Source organism: Herpailurus yagouaroundi, unplaced genomic scaffold (assembly GCF_014898765.1).
Source record: "Herpailurus yagouaroundi ecotype Mexico unplaced genomic scaffold, PumYag 140, whole genome shotgun sequence".
In the NCBI taxonomy this organism is placed as follows: domain Eukaryota; kingdom Metazoa; phylum Chordata; class Mammalia; order Carnivora; family Felidae; genus Herpailurus; species Herpailurus yagouaroundi.
In genome coordinates, this window is record NW_024412395.1 from 52,873,494 (window position 1) to 52,893,999 (window position 20,506).

Here is a 20,506-nt window from a genome sequence, read left to right on the forward strand (position 1 = left end):
CCATAAGGGAAGTAAGGTCAAAGTGCAAACCACTGTCCCCCCAAAATTAGACCAACAAGCAAATATAGAAAACCACAACATGCTAGAGCAATTACATCCATGGGAACCAGTGCCAGGGTAGGGAAAACTGAACAGCAATTGACAAATTGCTGGAGGTTCAATGTGTGGAAAAATCAGTTAAAACCAGGGGAACCCAGTCATGTGAAGTGTAGACTAGGGGAAGGAACAGCTTTTGTTTTACCACGGGAGTCCCTACCAGTATCTCAGTGAATACCTAAAAATAATCCCCTTGTGTTTTCAGCAGGAGGAGGAGAAAAGGAACTACTTTTGAAGTATGCTAGAGCATTCTGTTTTAAGGTCTGTCCTCAGAAGACAGTAATTAACCAGAGCCTAACTACCTGAGGGAAGAGAAGCACCCAACTCTGGTGTACTCTAGCCATCCTGTCCCACCTATCAAGAAAAAAATTACAAGATTCACTAAGAGTCAGAAAACTTACTTTTTAAGAGAGTAAACATCAAAATTATGTGACATGACAGGAATGTTGGAATTACGAGACCAGGAATTTAAAACTAGGATTTAATATGTTAAGGGCTCTAATGGAGACAACATGCAAGAACAATGGGCAACATAAAAAAAGAGATGGAAATTCTAAAAACGAACCCAAAAGGAATGCTAGAGATCAAAACACAAATGAGGAATGCCTTTGATGAGTTTATGAGTGAACTGGATGTGGCTAAGAATCTCTGAGCTTAAAAATGTCTCATTAGACACTTCTAAAACAAAAAAGAAAGTATCTAAAAACTGGGATGACCACAGAAGTTGTAATGTGTATAATGGGAATACCAGAAGGAAAAAATAGGAACAAAACAAGTATTTGAAACAATGACTGAGAATTTTTCCCAAAGGTCAGATACCAAACCACAGAACCAGTAAGCTTAGGGAACATCAAGCAGAAGAAATGCCAAAAACAAACAAAAAACAAAAACCCAAAAAACAACCTACACCTAGGATTTAGTTTTAAAACTACAGAAAATCAAAGATAAAAAATCTTAAAAGCAGCCAGAGAAACACCTACCTATAGATGAACAAAGATTTAAGAATGATACCCAACTTTTCAGAAACCATGACAGGAAGAAGACAAATATTTAAAAGTGTTGAAAGGGAAAAAAACCACCAACCGAGAATTCTGTAGCATGTGAAATTATCCTTCAAAAGTGAAGACAAAGATTTTCTCAACAAAAACTGAGGGAATTTGTTGCCAGGAGACTTACCTTGCAAAAAATGTTAAAAGAAGTTCTTTAGAGAGAAAAAAGAATGATACAGGTCAGAAACACTCTGTTCCACATAGAAAAAGGAAGAGCATCAGAGAAGGAATAGTTAAGGTAAAATTAAAACCATTTTTCTTATCCTTAATTGATGTAACAGGTAAATTTGTTTAAAATAATAGCAACAGGGGTGCCTGGGTGGCTGAGTCGTGAGCATCTGACTTTGGCTCAGGTCATGATCTCACAGTTCGTGAGTTCGAGCCCCGCATCATGCTCTGTGCTGACAGTTCAGAGCCTGGAGCCTGCTTCAGATTCTGTGTCTCCCTCTCTCTGCCTCTTCCCCTCTCATACTTTATCTCTGTCTCTCAAAAATGATAAACATTAAAAAAAATTTTTTTAAAAATAATAGCAACACCATATTCAACTATATATACTTGTGTGTGTGTGTGCACACTAATGTACAAGTGAAGTGAATGACAACAATGAAGGGACAGAAGGGAGGAATGAGGATTATTTTATTATAAGGTATTCCCACTATGTATAAAGTAGAATATTACTTGAAAGTGGACTTGGATTGGTTATAAGTTTATACTGAAAACTCTAGGGGAACAACTAAAGTTTTTAAAAACTATGCTATGGGCGCCTGGGTGGTTCAGGTGGTTAAGCATCTGACTTCGGCTCAGATCATTATCTGGTATGTGAGTTCGAGCCCCGCATCAGGCTCTGTGCAGACAGCTCAGAGTCTGGAGCCTGCTTCAGATTCTGTGTCACCCTCTGTCTTTGCCACTCCCCCGCTTGCTCTCTCAAAAAATAAATTAAAAAAAATTAAATTAAAAAAAATTTTTAAGTATGCTATAAAAAGGAGATAAAATGGGATATGAAATGCCCAATTAAAGCCAAAAAAGGCAGAAGAATGGAAGATAAAAATAAGAAAAAGGGCAAGGAATAGAAAACAGTAACAAATATGGTAGGTATTAATGTAAGTATATAAATAATCACTTTGAGCATCAGTGGTCCAAAATTCATCAATTAAAAGGTAGACTATCACGGCTGGTCAAAAAATAAGACCCAAATATGTGTTGTCTATAATAAACACACTTTAGCAAGGTGCCTTGGTGGCTCCGTCAATTAAACATCCAACTGTTGATTTCAGCTTGGGTTATGATCTCATGGTTTGTGAGTTTGAGCTCTGTGATTCTCTCAAATCTTGGGATTCTCTCTCCCTGTCTTCCCTGCTTATTGCTCACTCTCTCAAAAATAATTAAACTTTATAATAAACACATTTTAAATATAAAGACACATACAGATTAAAAGCAAATGGGTGGAGAAAAATACACCATGCCAACACTAATCAAAAGAAAGCAGGAGTAACTATATTAATTTGAGACAAGAGCAGACTTAAAAACAAGACAAGTTATTGGGAATCAAGAAGGATTTTATGTAATGATAAAAGGGTCAATTCTCCAAAACAACCCCCAACAATCCTTGATGTGTATGCACCTAACAGAACACCCAATTGAGATTAAAACTAATAAAACTGAAAAAAGAAATACATAAAACCACTATAATAGTTGGAGACTTCAACACCCCTCTCTCAGAAATGGACAGATCCAACAGGGAGAAAATCAGTAAAGATGCTGTTGAACTCAACCACCATCAATCAACTGGATATAATCCATATCTGTAGACTACTTTATCCAAGCTCACATGGAACATTCACCAAGACAGACCACATTCTGGGTCATAAAACACACACAAAAATTTTTTAAAGAACAGAAATCACACAATCCCCTCAGACCACAATGTAACTAAACTAGAAGTCAATAACAGAAAAACTGGAAATCCCAAAATATGTGGAGATTAAGTAACATACTTCAAATAACATTGGTCAGAAAGAAATCTCAAATTTTACAATATTTTGAATTAAATGAAAACATCAAAACTCATGGGAGTTAATAGAAGCAGGGCTTAGAAGAAAATATAAGCATTGAATACATATATTAGAAAGGAAAAAAGATCTAAAAGTAATCTAAGTTTCCACCTTAGGAAACTAGAAAAGGAGCATTAGAAGAGAAATAAACATTAGAGCAGAAAACAATGAACTGAAAATAGGTAATCAATAGAGAAAAATCAGTGAAACCAAAAAGCTGGTTCTTTAAAAAGCTCAATAATATTGATAAGGCTCAGCCAAACTAAAAAGAGAAATTATTGCTAATAACAAATCAAAGTGGGGACATCACTTCAGATCCCAAGAATATTAAAAGTATAATAAAGGAATACCACAAAAAACTTTATACCCACATATTTGATAACCTAGATGAAATAGACTGATTCCTTGAAAGACACAATTTGCCAAAACTCCCAAAAGAAGAAATAATATTAATAGGTTCATATCAAAGAAATTTAATCAATAATTAACTCTCCAAAACAGAAAGCACCAGACCCAGAAGGGTTCACTGGTGAATCCTACCAAACATTTAAGGCAGAAATTCTACTACTTCTCTACAATCTCCGAAGATAGAAGAGGGAGTGTTTTCTAACTCATTCTATGAGGCCAGCATTATCCTAATACCAAAGCCAACGACATTATAAAAAAACAGAACTATAAACTATCTCTCATAGATGCAAAAATCCTCAATAAAATATTAGAAAATTGAATCCAACAATGTGTAATAATAATTACACACCACAACCAATTGGGATTTATCCCAGGCATGCAAGACTGGTCAGCATTTGAAAATCATTGTAATCCATCACAATAGGCTAAAGAAAAAACACATGATCATATCAATACATGCAGAAAGAGCATTGACAAAATCTTGAACACTCATTCTTGATAAAACTCTGTAAACTGGGACTAGAAAGGAACTTATTCAACTTGATAAAAAAAAAATATATCTACAAAAACCCTACAGCTTAATGGTGAGAAACATGAAGCTTTCCCACTAATATGGAAGAAGAGCTTTCACATTATGAGAAAGCAGACAAGGATGCCCCCTCTCACCATTCCTTTTCAACATATTGGAAGTATTAGCTAACACACTAAGACAAGGAAAGGAAATAAGAGATACACAAATTGGGAAGGAAGGAATAAAACTATTGGCTTGAAAATGAACATGATTGCCTATGTAGAAAATCTGAAGGAAGTGACAAAACCAAAAAACAAAAAACCAAAAACCTTCCTGGACCTAGTAAGTGATTATAGCAAAGTTAAAGGATACAGGATTAATGTACAAAAAGTCCATTTCTTTCCCATATTCCAGCAATGTACAAGTAGAATTTGAAGTTAAAAACACAATACCATTTACTTAGCATGCCCAAAATTAAATATTTATATATAACAACATAAGAAAAAGATCTACATGAAGAAAACTATAAAAGTGATGAACAAAATCAAGGAACTAAACAGATATTCCACGTTTGATAGCAAAACTCAACATTGTCAAAATGCCAGCTTTTCCCACCGTGACTGATCAATTTCAATTAAATCCCAATTGAAATCCCAGGAAGTTATTTTGTAGGTAACATCAAACAGATCCCAGAGTTAATAGAGGCAAAAGACAAATAGCCAACACAATATTGAAGAAAAACAAAGAGGACTGACACCACCTGACTTCAGACATAGTATACAGCCATAATAGTCAAGATGGTATGATATTGCCCCCCCCCCAAAAAAAATCAGTGGAACACAAGAGAGAGGCCAGATTTAAACCCACATAGTCAAGCAATCTTTGACAAAGGAGGAAAGGCAATACAATGGAGCAAAGATAGTCTTTTCAACAAATGGTGCTAAAACAACTGAACATTCACAAATTAAAAAAAAAAAAAATCTTGGGGCACCTGGGTGGCTCAGTCAGTTAAGCGTCTAAATTCTACTCTTGAAATCATTATTACACTATACATTAGCCAAGTTGGATATAATTTTTTTTAATAAATAAATATACTCTTGCCATTTGATCTAGTAGTTAAATAAATAAACACTTACCATATGATCCAGTAGTCATGCTCCCTGGTATTTACTCAAAGGAGCTGAAAACTTGTGTCCTGCACCTGGATGGTTACAGCAGCTTTATTATTCATTATTGCCCAAACTTGGAACCAACCAAGATTTCCCTCCTGGATAAACACTTAGTATATCCAGACAGTGAAATATTTAGCACTAAAATGAGTACTCAAGCCATGAACAGAGATGGAGGAATCTTAATTATATATTACTAAGTTAATGAAGCAATCTGAAAAAGGCTATATACTCCATGATTCCAAATACATGACATTCGGGAAAAGGCAAAACTACGGAAATTAAAACATCAGTGATTGCCAGGTGTTGAGAGCAAGGGATGGAGGAGTAAGTGGGACACAGAGGATCTTCAGGGCAGTGAAAATACTCTGTATGCCACCATAATGATGGATAAATGTTTTTATGCATTTGTTCAAAGTCATAAAATATACAACACCAAGCGTGAACCCTAATGTAAACTATAGACTTTGCATGATTCTAATGTGTCAATGTAGGTTCACTGAGTGTAACAAATGTTCCACTCTGATGGGGGAAATGTTGATAATGAGGGAGGCTCTGCATGTGTGGAGATATAGGGGGTATATATGGAAAATCTCTAATACCACTTAATTTTGCTGTGAATCTAAAACTCAAGAAAGAAAATATTTTTTTAAGATAGTAAAAACAAATTAAATGATATACTACAGATATAAATATAAATATCTATTTAATAATCTAGTAAATATATCTTTTACACAAAAGAAAGCAGCAAAAGAAGACAGGAACAAAAAGAAAGAAATGAGATATATAGAAAAAATCCAGTTACCAAAACTAAGTGAATTCAGCAAGATCATAGGATACAAGATCAATATAGAAAAATCAGTTGTATTTCTATATAATCTGAAAATAAAACAATTCCATTCATACAAGCACCATAAACAATACTTAAGAATAAATTAACCAAGGAAGTACCAGACTTGTGCAATGAAAGCAAAACAACATAGCTGAAATTTTTAAGTATCTAAATAGGTAGAGATTCCAAGTTCATGGATTGGAAGAGTAAAGACTGTTAAGGTACAATTCACCCCAAATTTCTTTACAGATCCAACAAAATTCATATCAAAATACCAACTGGAGGCACCTGGGTGGCTCAGTGTGTTGAGTGTCCGACTTTAGCTCAGGTCATGATCTCACAGTTCATGAGTTCAAGCCCAACATGGGCTTTTTGTGGTCAGCACAGAGTCTGCTTTGAATCCTCTGTCTGCCTCTCTCTCTCTGACCCTCCCTTTGGCTCATGCTTTTTCTCTCAATAATAAAACACTAAAAAACAAAAACAAAAACAAAAACAAAACCAGCTGGCTTTTTTGAAGAAACTCTCAAGCTAATCTAAAATTTATATGGAAGTACAAAAGATCCAGCCAAAATAATTTTGAAAAAGAACAAAGCTGGAGGGGTGCCTGGGTGGCTCAGTTGGTTAAGCATCTGACTCTTGGTATCGGCTGAGGCCATGATTTCCCACTTGGGATCAAGCATGTTGGGCTCTGAGCTGATCATGAAGCCTGCTTGGGATTCTCTCCCTCCCTTTCTGCCCCTCCCTCACTCTCACTCACTCTCTCCAAAAAAAAAAAAAAGCTAAGCTGGAGAATTTACACTTTCCTATTTCAAAACTTAACATTAAGGGGCACCTGGATGGCTCAATTAAGCGTCTGACTTCGCCTCAGGTCATGATGTCCTGGTTCATGGGTTCAAGCCCTGCATCCGGCTCTGTGTTGACAGCTCGGAGCCTGGAGCCTGCCTCAGATTCTGTGTCTCCCTTTCTCCCTGCCCTTCCCCTGCTTGTGCGCATGCTTGCTCGTTCTCTCTTTCAAAAAGAAACATTTAAAGAAATTAAAAAAAAAAAAAAAAGCATGAAGCTATAGCATGTGGTACTGGAGTGCCTGGGTGGCTTAATCGGTTAAGCATCCAACTCTTGATTTCAGCTCAGGTCAGAATCTCACAGTTCTTGGGTTAAAGCCCTGCATCAGACTGCATGCTGACAATGTGGAACCTATTTAGAATTCTCTCTCTCCCTCTCTCTCTGCCCCTCCCCCCACCTCTCTCTCAAAAATAAACTTAAAAAAAAAAAGTGCACTACTGGTGTAAATTAACTCCAAATAGTTCAAAGATCTAAATGTGAAAGTTAAAATATATAATTTTTCAAAGAAAACACAGTAGAAAATCTTGACAACCTTGGTTTAGGCAGAAGTCTTAGATCATACCAAAGCATGATCCATAAAATTCAAAAATTGATAAACTGGACTTAGACTTTAAAACTCTTGCATTTCAGGGGTGCCTGGTGGCTCAATTGGTTAAGCATCTCACTTCAGCTCAGGTCATGATCACGGTTCATGGGCTTGAGGCCCACATCAGGCTCTGTGCTGACAACTCAGAGCTTGGAGCCTGCTTTGGATTCTGTGTCTCCTTCTCTCTTTGACCCTCCCCTGCTCACACTCTCTCAAAAATAAACATTAAAAAAAGAAACGCTTGCATTTCAAAGACACCATTAAGAAAATAAACTGGGAGGAAACAATTGCAAATCTGATATAGGACTCATATCCAGAATGTATAAAGAACTCTTACAACTCAATAATAAAAGGACAAACCCCAACTTACAAATAGGTAAAAGGCTTAAACACCAATATCTATAAGCACATGGAGATGCCCAACATCATTAGTCAATGAACAAATGGATGTTAAAATCACAATGTGTATCATTTCATGCCCACTGGGTAACTATAATAAAAGACAATAAAGTGTTGGTGAGAATGTGAAAAAACTAACATTCATATGCTATTGATGGGAATATAAAATGATACATTTTACATTTGGGGAGGTAAAGAAAACGTATTAAAATTGGATTGTGGTGAAGGTTACATAACTTCGTAAGTACCTCAGCAGCAAAGCTGTTAAAAGAAAAATTAATCACTATACCACTAGACTTCTAGTTTATAGTATTGGGACAAGATAGACAATACCACAAGGACACAATCAGATAATCAATGCAGGACGTTCTGTAAGACAAATGACTTACATACAATGTTAATGACCAACAGACAAATGAAAAAGCATGGGACTATTCCAGAATTAAAAACTAAAGATGCACAACCAACCATAACGCATCAATACTGATTAGATTCTGCCTCAGAAAAACAAAGACATTTCTGAAGTAGTTGGGAAAGTTTGAATTTAGACTGAATATCAGTTTATGAAGTTATTGTGAATTTTTAAAGAGCGTCCAACTTCAGCTCAGGTCATGATCTCGTGGTTCGTGAGTTTGAGCCCCGCAATCAGGCTCTGCGCTGACAGCTCAGATTCTGTGGATCTGAGGGATTTGGTGTCTCCCTGTCTGTCTGCCCCTCCCCCACTCACACTCTCTCTCAAAAAAAAAAAAAAACATTAAAAAATTTTTTAAAATAAAATGTGTGATAATGGTGTTGTTTGGTTGCAGAATGTCCTCATTTTTAGGAAATGTTTGCTAAAATATTTAGGGATGAAGCACCATGTTGTCTGCAACATACTTTCAAATGGTTCAGCAAAAATAACTGTATTTGCAAAGATAAAGCATGGAAAAATGTAAATAAGTGAATCCAGTTAGAACATTCAAAGAGTTTTATATTACCTCTTCACAAACTTTTCAGGTTTGTAATTTTTGAAAATAAAAAGTGAGGAGAAAATTATATTCCTATATACCAGGCATCTAAATTATATGACATACCTAGGAATGAATATATATACACACAATGTATAAGACCTCTTTGGTGATAATAAAATTTTATTAAGACATTAAAAAGACTTAAATAAGAGATATCATGTAAATGGGATTAGAAGGTCTGGTATAATGATGTAAATTCTCCCCACGTGGCCTATAGAATCATTGGAACTCCAATTAAAATCTCAGTGTGTTTGGTTTGTTTAGTCTTTGGGAGGAAGTTCACAAGCTGTTTCTGAAATGGATATGAAAGAGCAAAGAAAGAAAAGCCACAAGCTCTTGAAGAACAAGGTGAAAGGACTTGCAGTACTATATATAAAAACTTTTTTTAAAAGATAAGGTAACGAAGAGAGTGTATACAAGCACAGGGAAAGACCAATAAAACAAACAGTCCGGAAGTAGATGTCTGCACATACCAACGCTCAACAGATAACAGAGAAGGCACTTCAAAGCAGTAGGGAAAGGAAGGTCTTTTCAATAAACAGGGCTGGGACAACAGACTAACCCATATAAAGAAGCAAAAAAATCACCTCCTACCACACACCGAAGACATTTCCAAGTAGGATAAAACCTCAATGTGGGGGGCAAAACTATAAAGCCTTTATGAAAAAAAATAGCAACCATATTCATGACCTAGAGAAAGAATAATTTTAAAGTGAAATATAAAACATGCTAACTGTAAGGTAAAAATATATTTGAACGTATTAAAATGTTAATATATCAAAAACACTGAAAAGACAAGCCACAAATTAGAGAAAGGTTTTGCAAGCACAACTCATGAAAGACTAGTATCCAGGATATAAATATAAGAATCCCCTGCAAATTATTGGGGAAAAAATTAACAAAATACTTTAGCACATACTGCACTCACCAAGCCAGTAAACATGTTGACGTTCTCATATGCTGTCAGCAGGAAAGTACGTCTTTTTGAAGACCAATGTGGCAATATATATGAACACATCAAAGGCTCATTCAGCCTCACTTGACATAAGGAAAACGCTAATTAAAACCAAAATGAGATAACATCAAGCAGCTTGGTAAAAATTAAAAAGCCAATACACCCTTGGGTGAATGTGTATCAGTACAAGGATCTCTGGGAAATAGTTTGGTATGACCTGGCAAGAATCTAACGAACCTGTGCCTCTCTGGTTCTACTCTTAGGTATATATCCTTTTAAAAGTGCATACTCTAGGGGTGCCTGGCTGGCTTCATTAGGGGACCATGTGACTTGATCTCAGGGTATTGAGTTTGAGCCCCATGATAGGTGTAGAAATTAATAAACTTAAAAAAAAAAGTGCATACTCTAGGGGTGCCTGGGTGGCTCAGTCAATTAAGTGTCTGACTTCAGCTCAGGTCATGATCTCACAGTTCTTGAGTTCAAGCCCCATATGGGGGTCTGTGCTGACAGCTCTGAGCCTGGAGCCTGCTTTGGATTCTATATCTGCCTTTCTCTCTCTGCTCCTCCCCTGCTCACACACACTCTCTCCTTCTCTCTCATGAATAAACATTAAATTTTTTTAAAGTGCATACTCTAGGGGCGCCTGGGTGGCTCAGTCGGTTGAGCAGCCGACTTCGGCTCAGGTCATGATTTCACGGTCCGTGAGTTCGAGCCCCGCGTTGGGCTCTATGCTGACAGCTCAGAGCCTGGAGCCTGTTTCAGATTCTGTGTCTCCCTCTCTCTGACCCTCCCCCGTTCATGCTCTGTCTCTGTCTCAAAAATAAATAAACGTTAAAAAAAAAAATTAAAAAAATAAAGTGCATACTCTAGAATACACATACAAAATATCCACTATTTGTAATATCCCCAAGTTAGAAACCACCCAGATGTCCAAACTAAAATGGAAAAATTATAATATATTCATATAATGGAATAAGCAAAGCATAGCTACATACAATTACATGGATGAATCTTATAAACATTTTTAGCAAAAGAAGTCTCAAAGTCTATAATATAATTTGACTCATAAATTTCAGAAATGAACTAAATATTTAGGGATGTATATTTGGTTGTAAAACTATAAAGAAATGAAGAGTAGGACTGGTGTTAAAGAAGAGAGAAGGAGTGTGATGGGGAGAATCATGTGGGAACTTCAGAGGTGTTAGAAATACTGTATTTCTTGACAGGGTAGTTACACTAGTGTTCACTTTATGATTTTAAAAGATGTGTGTATATACATACATACACGTATGTCTCATGTACTTTCTGTATATTCCACAATAAGAAAATATACAAATGGCCAGTAAATATGAAAAGACATTCAGCCTCATTAGTAATTAGGAAAACAAAAATTAAAACCACAGTGATCATCCATCATGATTTACCTAAAAGGAAAGACTGATAATACCCATTTTTTCTGAGGTTACAAAGAAATAGGCATTCTTATATGCTGTCAGTAGGAAAGTAAATCAATAAAGCCTTTTTGAAGAACAATGTGGCAATACAGACATCAATGTAAAACCCATATTATCTTGTGAATTATCAGTCCAAATTTCAAATACGCTAATGAAATATTAGCACATGTACTCAAAATATATGTACAAAGATGTGTACCATTCACTGCAGCAGTTCTTGCAGTAGTAAAAAAAAAAAAAAAATGAATGTCAATAAGGGAGTATTTACTAAAAGTGTCCATAACCATACTATGGAATACTACGCAGCTATTAAAAATTAAGATAAATCTCTATGAATTGGCATGGAAAGATCTCAAAGATATTAAGTGAACGACAGTCACAGAACAATACATACATAGCATAATCCTGTTTTTAAAATATAAATATGTACATATATCATTATATAGATGTATGAAAAACAGACTGCAAATTTAGACTCTAACCTATTAGCAGTGATTACCTCTCAGGAAGCAAGTGGTAAAGGGAGAAGCGGGGTAAAGAGGGCACTTTCACATCTTTCTCTATATAGTTGACCTACAAACAACTTGGGTTTGAACTGTGTGGTCTACTTATATTTCGTCAATGCAGGACTGTGTTATGATTTTCTTAACATTTTCTTTGCTCTAGCTTATTTTATTACAAGAATACATTATTTAATACATATAAAATATGTGCTAATTGATCCTGTTATCAGTAAGGCTTCTTTCTGGTCAATAGTAAGCTATTAGTAGTTAAGTTTTCAGGAGTCAAAAGTTATAGCCCATTTCCCACTGCACAGGGGGTTGGTACCACTAGCCCCCAAGTTGTTCAAAGGTCAATTATATGCACAGATATTCTATGAATCTTTTGTAAGAACATATCCATGGGCTACTCGCGTATTTTTAACAGGTGGCAATAGTGAACAACTGTATTGTTATTTATTCCATTCCAATGAGAACTGAATACATTTGGAAATAACTTGCTTTCAAAGCTAAGTCTTTTGTTGCTGGAGGGCCTGAGAGTGCCTATAGTTGTGTTACAGACCTGTCAGCCATCAAGTAATGAGTGTTGTGTAGGATACTAAGTGACTTGGTCTATTTCCAAGTTTGTCCCTTGAAAATATTTGCATACATTCTCCTATCCCAGCTTATCGGCAACAGCAATAATGTTTTCCCAAAGCACTTTGCTAAAGTAAATTCTGACGTACACATCAAATCACAAGCACAGCAAAGTGTAGATGTGGCTGTCAAGATGTATGTTTAGATCTAAATTAGTAATCACATCCTGGGTGAGTGACTTTTGGAATAAGTAGTTTGTATTTGGATTCATAAGGAAGAACCTAGACCCCACTAAAAATCCCAAGATACAGCTTCTCTTTATCGTCCTCCCTCCCCTCACTCCCAGAGCCCTTTCCAAATCAAATACTTTCTTATAGAAGTGGGAGAGAGGGATTCCTGATCATGAGTTCTTTGGAACTGGTAGTGAATCAAAATAAAAAGCACTATCAGAGTATTTATGAAGGAAAATCCAACTACATGCATACATTTTGGTGTGCATTTTATTTTTGATTGGAAACATGTCCATATGAAGGAAAATTGCCAAAGTATCTTTTAATCTTAAAAGCTAGGCCCTTGCCTTGCTGTGTCAGAGGAAAGCAAAACTAAGCCAGTAATGCTGGAGACATCCCTATTTCCGTATGCCCACTGACAGGAGAGGAGCTGTCTAGGAAATGCCTTTTGATTGATGAACAGAGGAGAATCTATACACATATTAAATACAAATGGAAACACATCAGCACACACAAGTCATTAGCCTGGTCCTCTGGCATCTACTAGCATGCATCTTCCAAGGATCTCTTATTCAATGGTGTAAGCACTTGGCCTCATTATGCCTCCTTATCAGCAAATACCTTTTTATTCCAGAATGGAAAACGAGCTGGGAATTAAATACATCCAATATTGATGCTTTATTTCTATAAGTCACCAATAAGAGAATGGATTTAATTTTAATACATTTATTTTTGTGTGACTCTTAATAAAACACTTTCAAAACATTCTGTACATTTCAAGCCACTTAGAACCGCATTACATTCTATAAACGTGATTTGTTGGGATGAGGTGCCAAGATGTCTCTGTACAAAGATGTACAATATGTACAGTCACTATAAGTGCAAGCTGTGCAAAGCAGTCTAGAACACTAATTCATGCCAAGGCTTAGAAAACATTTCAACACTTAAGACTAAAGCTTGAAACTGCGTTGTCGCTTTTTCCTGGGCAAATGATTACTTTATAAACAAATATATGTATATGTCATATAGAAAGAATAGTTTGACTCCTCAGCTCAGTCAGCACCATGCAGCTGACTGGATACATTACAGGGCTGCTCTTCGAGGCCCCTCTCTCCAGGGCAACCATTTTGCCACACTCAGTGGTTGTCTCATCACTGAGCAGCCGCCGCCACTGCCTTTGACTGAACCACAGCAACACTAGGAGCTTTAAATTTGGGGAGATAAAGGCCAAACTTGTTTTCAATGCCAGCAAAAGTGGCTGTGGCCAGTCTGTATCCACCGATGTGATCAGGATTGGCAGGAGGAAGGTCTGCGATGCGTGACTTAGGTGTTGGTTCTGAGCCAGAGGGCTTGCTGTTGATAGGAAAAAGCTAATGGTTAGTGCGCTCAAGACTGATGAGGACGGCACATGAGGATGGGAGAACACTTTCAGCCTCACCCATGTGCCACAAAGAGGAGTGTTCGTCCGAATAGTTCCTGGTCATCTATGCTACGTTTGTTATGATTTATAGCTGCTTGGAAAGCAACACATTCACATTTTTTTTGGTGGTCTCAATTTATAAATAGGTCCACAGAAAAAAGATCAGAAACAAATACACTTAAATATTAAAACTCTCTGGGAAACAGGACTATGAGTGACTTTCTCTTTTACACTTTTCCATTTTCCAAATTTTCTGTACTAAGCATAAATTAGTCATAAAAAGTTTATATTTTTCTTTTATTCTGACATAGTTTAAAAAGCTAACTTTTGGGGCGCCTGGGTGGCTCAATTGGTTGAGCGTTCGACTTTGGCTCAGGTCATGATCTCACAGTCTGTGAGTTCGAGCCCCACGTCGGGCTCCATGCTGACAGCTAGGAGCCTGGAGCCTGCTTCAGATTCTGTGTCTCCCTCTCTCTCTATGCCCCTCCCCTGCCCACACTCTGTCTGTGTCTCTCAAAATAATAATAAAAAAAAAAAAATTTAAAAAGCTAACTTTTTAAATAGTAAACTCATGAAGTATTACTAAATTTAAAGAGAAATAGAGAGAAATCTTACGTTTACACAATCTGAAAGCATAGAAAAGCCTGGAATTGTGAGACTACTATTCTTACTTCCTTTGTTTAAGTCCCTCTACTTCTTGGTTCAACAGCTAATTTCCTATTTGGCCTCTGAGCAAGAAAGGGGGTCAAAGGTTTATGAGGTGAAGACCCAGATACGGGATTTGATCATCTGCTGAAAAGCTGATAAGTACTTGCTCGGGTACAACCTTCCCCCCTCAGCAGATTCAATAAGTAGTTCCTTTTCTTCTCAGAACAGACTTCAAGTGGCCCAATTTCTGACCTAGATCTCACCAGTGATCATGTCCATGGGCATAACCTCTCTTTTTTTCCTGTTTGTTAGCTCTAAGAACACCTATACCTATCTAGTCATAAATTATGGTGAATAATGAAGTCTTGGAGGTATGAAAGGGCTTGATGGAGCCTTTGAAACAAAGTTCATTAAAATGTTACTAACACAAATTTACATTACTTCTGGTTAAAAGACCATATAATAAATTCAAATAATAAGGACCTAGATCCATGAAGCTCAGTATTTGCTTATACTAAAAAAGATAATTTATTCACATAACATTTTAATTTGCTGCTTGCCTTCACTTTCCCCAAGTAACTGCTTAATACTGTGTATGATGTCCCCCTACCAAGGTCTCACTCCCCTGATACTGAAGCTTCTCAAGCCCACTGTTTGTTTTATTTACTTTTTTTTTTTACATAGGCTTCGTGCCCAGTGTGCAGTCCCACGCAGGGGTTGGACTCACAACCCCGAGATCAAGACCTGAGCTGAGATCAAGAGTTGGATGCTTAGCCAACTGGGCCACCCAGGCACCCCAAGCCCACTGTTTGTTTTAAATGCACTGGTCCTGTAATATTCTCTGTCCTCCTAGTTTCTAATAGTTTCAAAAATGCCTTTGTAGGCCAAAGGCCTACTTTGATTTTGGTGCTTTCTTTTACAAGGAGTTGAATAGCTGCACTTACAGGCCTCCAAAATCAATGTAAAACCACCGCTGGAGAAGTTCATAGGTGACCAAGGTAACACCAAACTGGGGAGAAGATCGAAACACTCGAGCTGAAAAAGATGGGAGTGGGGATACTTAACATGGCTGTGGCAAAGCCGACGAGTGAGTAATGGGAGCAGGTCCCTAACACCAGACAGCCATTCTGTGCGGCCCTAGTCCCTACCTGCAGTCCCCTTCCAAAATGCTGAGGGCCCCTCTTCCCGGAGTATCTTCCTGAAACAGTCAATGACACCACTGTATGTCGTCTGGCCAGCACGGGCGGCCACTTGCAATCTTGTCTTGATGACATCAGCAGGGGTCACCAGAGAAGCAGCAGGCACACCTGTCAGGAGAAAGGCACATGTAAGTCATGCAAAGTACCTTAAAAAGAACAGACATACTGCTAACATCTAACAATACAATTAGCAACTTTAACTGCTCTAACTCAAAGTTTCTTAAATAGATGCCTGGGCACTCCTGGAAAAAAGGACACATAAGCCTACTAGCTGCTTCAGTGTGGAACAGAATTCTTTTTTCTTTATGAATTAGAAAAATCACTCTATACTGCATGATCCCAAAGAACTGTGACAGGAAAAAATGCAGCAATATTACCAGGATGATTCCCAAGTATTCCTCTTTAGGTTTCAATTATTTTACCTCCTTTTTTTGGTAAATAAGACACAAGTATTTATGTATATAGTAAGAAATGAGGACACTGTCCATTTAATGAGATGTTAAATGTACCTGACAACAAACCAGTGGTTTTTGCTGATTCTTGTCATCTTACTGTGCAAGGTGACTGTCAGTACTCATATCCACTCACCTGTTTGAGGGCTAACTCAAGAGTTGACTGGGACTCCTTTCAGACACGCTTACATGACAGAAGTTACAATTGGAGCAGAGGCAGAGGCAGCCAGGCAACCAGTTAAGGAACAATATGAGAACCGATCATCAAAAGGCCTTATTATCTATTCCCCGTGCGTGAGCTCCCTGGGGTCATGCTGAGATGGATCAGCAGCGGGACACCCAAAATGGATTTCACAACCACGTCTTTCACATAAAACAAAGCAGGGAATAAAGTGCAAGATAACCTTCCTCAGGGGGAAGATATTCAAATGGCCTGAATATCACTGAATCATCACCAGGCAGGTGGAGCTAGTGGACTTTGTGGGAGCCTGTTACAGGATGATGCGAATACCCCCCCTTCCACATGGCCCTGCACCGTATTCAGATGAAACAAGGAAAATTGCCTGTCTTTGGAATGTTCTGAATTCTAAATGTTCTCAGGCCCTGCCAGCAAGACTTCACTGGAAAAAAAATGAGAAAAAATCATCTTCCATTATGAAAACTTGACATCGAGTATCTGTGGGCAAAAAGTTGGTGCTGACAGTTCCATGGAAATGTTTCCTTGGTTCCATCAACTGTTGGCAAAATGCCTGTCCACGATTAGACTGTTCTTTGGCTGGTTTTTTGCTGCTGACTGGAAAGCACAGGCCAAAGTCTGGAGGGAAAATTTCCTGGCCCCATTTAAAACTGGGAGCCTTTGGTGAGTACCCAAAAGAGGCTGGATGAGCACTCAGTGCCAAGACAGAGCAGATAGTTTTTCTGGCTTTCAAATGTGCAGTTGACTGAAATAGCAAAGGCCAGAGGACACGGGATTTGGTAGACCCCAAATAAGGACTCAGAGCTCCCTGGAGAGTTTTTTTAACCATCACAAGTCATTCCCTGTCATCGTGGGCGAGGACAAGAACATGGTCCATCCCAACACCCTTAGAACCCCACCATATGCACCCCACACTTCAGGAAGTGCTCAGGCTGTTCTGCTGTATAGCCAGGGCACCAGAGGAGAATGAACCCAGTGAGAGCTATATGGCACCACGAGTCCAGGCATTTAGACCTACACCAGCATCTGGGGACTCCGTTTGGGTCTGTGTACACCCTTCATGTTTCTATCTCTGACCAGCAGTAATGGAGAGCAAACACATGCCTTTTCCTTCCTCTGTCATTTCTGAGTGCCGGTGCAGCCAAGGACACGTGGTCCTCCCCTACTATCCCCAGTCAGCTCCTTCAAGAGGAAGGCTAGGCCTGTGCGATCAAAAGAAAACATCTTAGTACCTTCCTGCATGTGTTAGGCTCCTCTTTCAGATGGAATTTCTTTTGTGTCTAATTTGGGATCTTAGACCAGATGAAGATTTTCATTTATCCCACTGACATTTTTTGAGCTCCTATTATTACCATGCTGGCCACAAAGGGAGAGTAAGGATAAAGAGAATAAAACTCCTCCCTGCAAAAAGCTCCCAGCCTAGTACAGAAGATAAAACTTACGCAAACAAGTATTATTAAAGAAAGTGTTAAAGGACAGAGAAGAGATGCCCATTTGAGTATGGGATAGTTTGCTGGGAAAGTACTGCTTACTTTGATCTAATTAGAATGACGGTAGAAGGAACATCGACAGTATCATGAGGAAAGCTCAAGTTCTAAGGCAAATCATGGGGACTCCAACATGCAGAAATAGCAAGTGAGGCAGGCTAGACCTGGGCATCACATAAGATACAATGAAGCAACTGATTTGATGAAGAATTTTTCCACCTTAATGCTTAGCTTGGCTACACCCAAGGTTTCAGGGGCATGGGAGGTGCACATTAATGATGAAAGCCCAATTTAGATGGGCAGATCTAATTTGGCTCTGAGTTGCTAAGCTGCATTATGCTGTTTATCCACAGTATGCAAATGTAATTAACTCTCATCAGAATTAGAGCACATCCCACAAAGGAAAAAAAGTGATCATATTTAAACTAAGTCAGATACAAACAATAACCTTCCAGAAATAAAGGCAGACAGTACACAGAGATTCTGTACTTCTTAAAGAGAATGGGGGAAGGGTTCTTTGGTTTAAAAAAGAAAATTCTAGTTACCTGCCATGGCTCCAGCTGCAAGGAGATTTATACCTCCCACGTGTCCATTTTCATCAGCCAGAAGTAGTTTACAATGAGCATAAACAGGAAAATAAATTGCAGAGAAGGGAATGTCTCGGAGGAAACACGCTTTGGCACCCTGTCACAAGTGAGGAAATAGCGCAAAACAGTTATGTAAACAGGGCTATGAATGCCCATAAGGGATCCAGGGTGACAAGTATTAGGTATTCCCTCAAACAGCATGGGGACTGATGTGGAATAGAAACGGGGGGCGGGGGGGTGGGGGTGGCGAGAGGAGCATAGACAAATATACATGGCTCAAAGTTTGAGAAAGGCTTGTGGACTCGAGTCCTAGAGTTCATTAAGTGGGTAATGATGTTATCCTGATAACTAAGAATTTTCTGGCATTTCCAATACAGATTGAGATTTTTTAATGTTTATTTATTTTTGAGAGAGAGAGAGAGAGAGAGAAAGCGAGCACAAGCAGGGGAGGGGCAGAGACAGAGGGAGGCACAGAATCTGAAGCAGGCTCCAGGCTCCGAGCCGTCAGCACAAAGCCCAACGCAGGGCTCAAACCCATGAGCCGTGAGATCATGACCTAAGCCAAAGTTGGACGCTCAACCAAGCCGCCCAGGCACCCCCAGATTCAGATTCTAAGTTTAAAAAAATTTAATTCTCAAACTTCCAGGCTGCTTGTTCCGTGTGGCTTTGGTGGATGCAATGGGGAAGGACATGAGTGGCAACAGACTTGGGAACCCAAGGTTAATAGCTTGATTCCAAAGTAAGCAGCAAAGGCAGCCCACAGTTCTAACAATTCACCAATTCGATCTACACAGCTTAGAACCCATGAAGTACCAGTTAAGAAGCTACAGACAATGGCAGTGGAAAAGAAAGGTGACTATTCTACAAAAGGGGAAAAAAGAAACCACCAATCTTCCCTCCTGGGCCCCCATGTCCTGAACAGCAGAGGAGGGGCAGGGGTGGGGAACTAGGACAAATTATTTTAGCGGAAGTTTCCACGGGAGTAGAAAGCTCACAATAAATGCCTCCCTCAGCTTGGTTAGTAGCCCATGCTATTCTACTGCCCAGGGCTTTATCTAGCCAGGCCAATACACTGTCTTTGGCACTTGTTTCCCTAATGGTTCTGTTTTCAAAAGACAAACTCCAACATTAAAAAAAAAAAAAATTCCAGGGGCGCCTGGGTGGCGCAGTCAGTTAAGCGTCTGACTTCAGCCAGGTCACGATCTCGCGCTCCGTGAGTTCGAGCCCCGCGTCAGGCTCTGGGCTGATGGCTCGGAGCCTGGAGCCTGTTTCCGATTCTGTGTCTCCCTCTCTCTCTGCCCCTCCCCCGTTCATGCTCTGTCTCTCTCTGTCCCAAAAATAAATAAATAAACGTTGAAAAAAAAAAATTCCAAGAACTCTCTGAAGAATGATACAGACAGAAACAGTATCAATAAATTTAGCTCTCAAAGGTTAATTCCAAAAAAAGGATGGAAATTGCGGGTGAAGGGGAGGGAATGTATACAGAACTCTCCCAAGATTCAAGCATCATTGGTTTACTGGTCTCCCAAGAGCCCTGTACCTGTGTGAATCTAACCTAGAGAAATTCTAATTTCTAATTTGCAGCTCCAGAAGCCAATTTACACATATCTACAGCAACAGATCTATAAATAAATCAGATGCTGTGGAAACACAGTTGTCTAATAGCAGCTAAATTTACGTATTCCCCTCTTATACCAGGCAAAAGAATGGAAAGAAATACTCTTCCTTGTTTAAGAAAAATAATAGCTTCTGCTCCATTACATCTGATCTGTAATGATGGGAGTAAGTATACCTGCAGGGAAGGAATCTGTTGACTGGCATTCTGCTAAAGTACAGTACACTCTGGTT

At 38.5% G+C, this 20,506-nt stretch overlaps 1 protein-coding gene across 5 annotated transcripts in view; it reads right to left on the minus strand.

The window, feature by feature from the left end:
• Positions 1 to 12,921: 12,921 nt before the first annotated feature.
• The window catches only part of SLC25A12 (solute carrier family 25 member 12), a 209,464-nt gene continuing 201,879 nt past the window's right edge, over positions 12,922 to 20,506 (minus strand). For all 5 annotated transcript variants that reach the window (XM_040475386.1, XM_040475384.1, XM_040475383.1 and 2 more), the window contains 4 exons: positions 18,617 to 18,755; positions 15,886 to 16,044; positions 15,682 to 15,772; positions 12,922 to 14,022 (listed from right to left, as the gene is read on the minus strand). In XM_040475386.1, the coding sequence (XP_040331320.1) occupies positions 13,821 to 14,022; positions 15,682 to 15,772; positions 15,886 to 16,044; positions 18,617 to 18,755 (591 nt within the window). In that variant the 3' untranslated portion in view covers positions 12,922 to 13,820. The remainder of the gene's footprint in view (positions 14,023 to 15,681; positions 15,773 to 15,885; positions 16,045 to 18,616; positions 18,756 to 20,506) is intronic.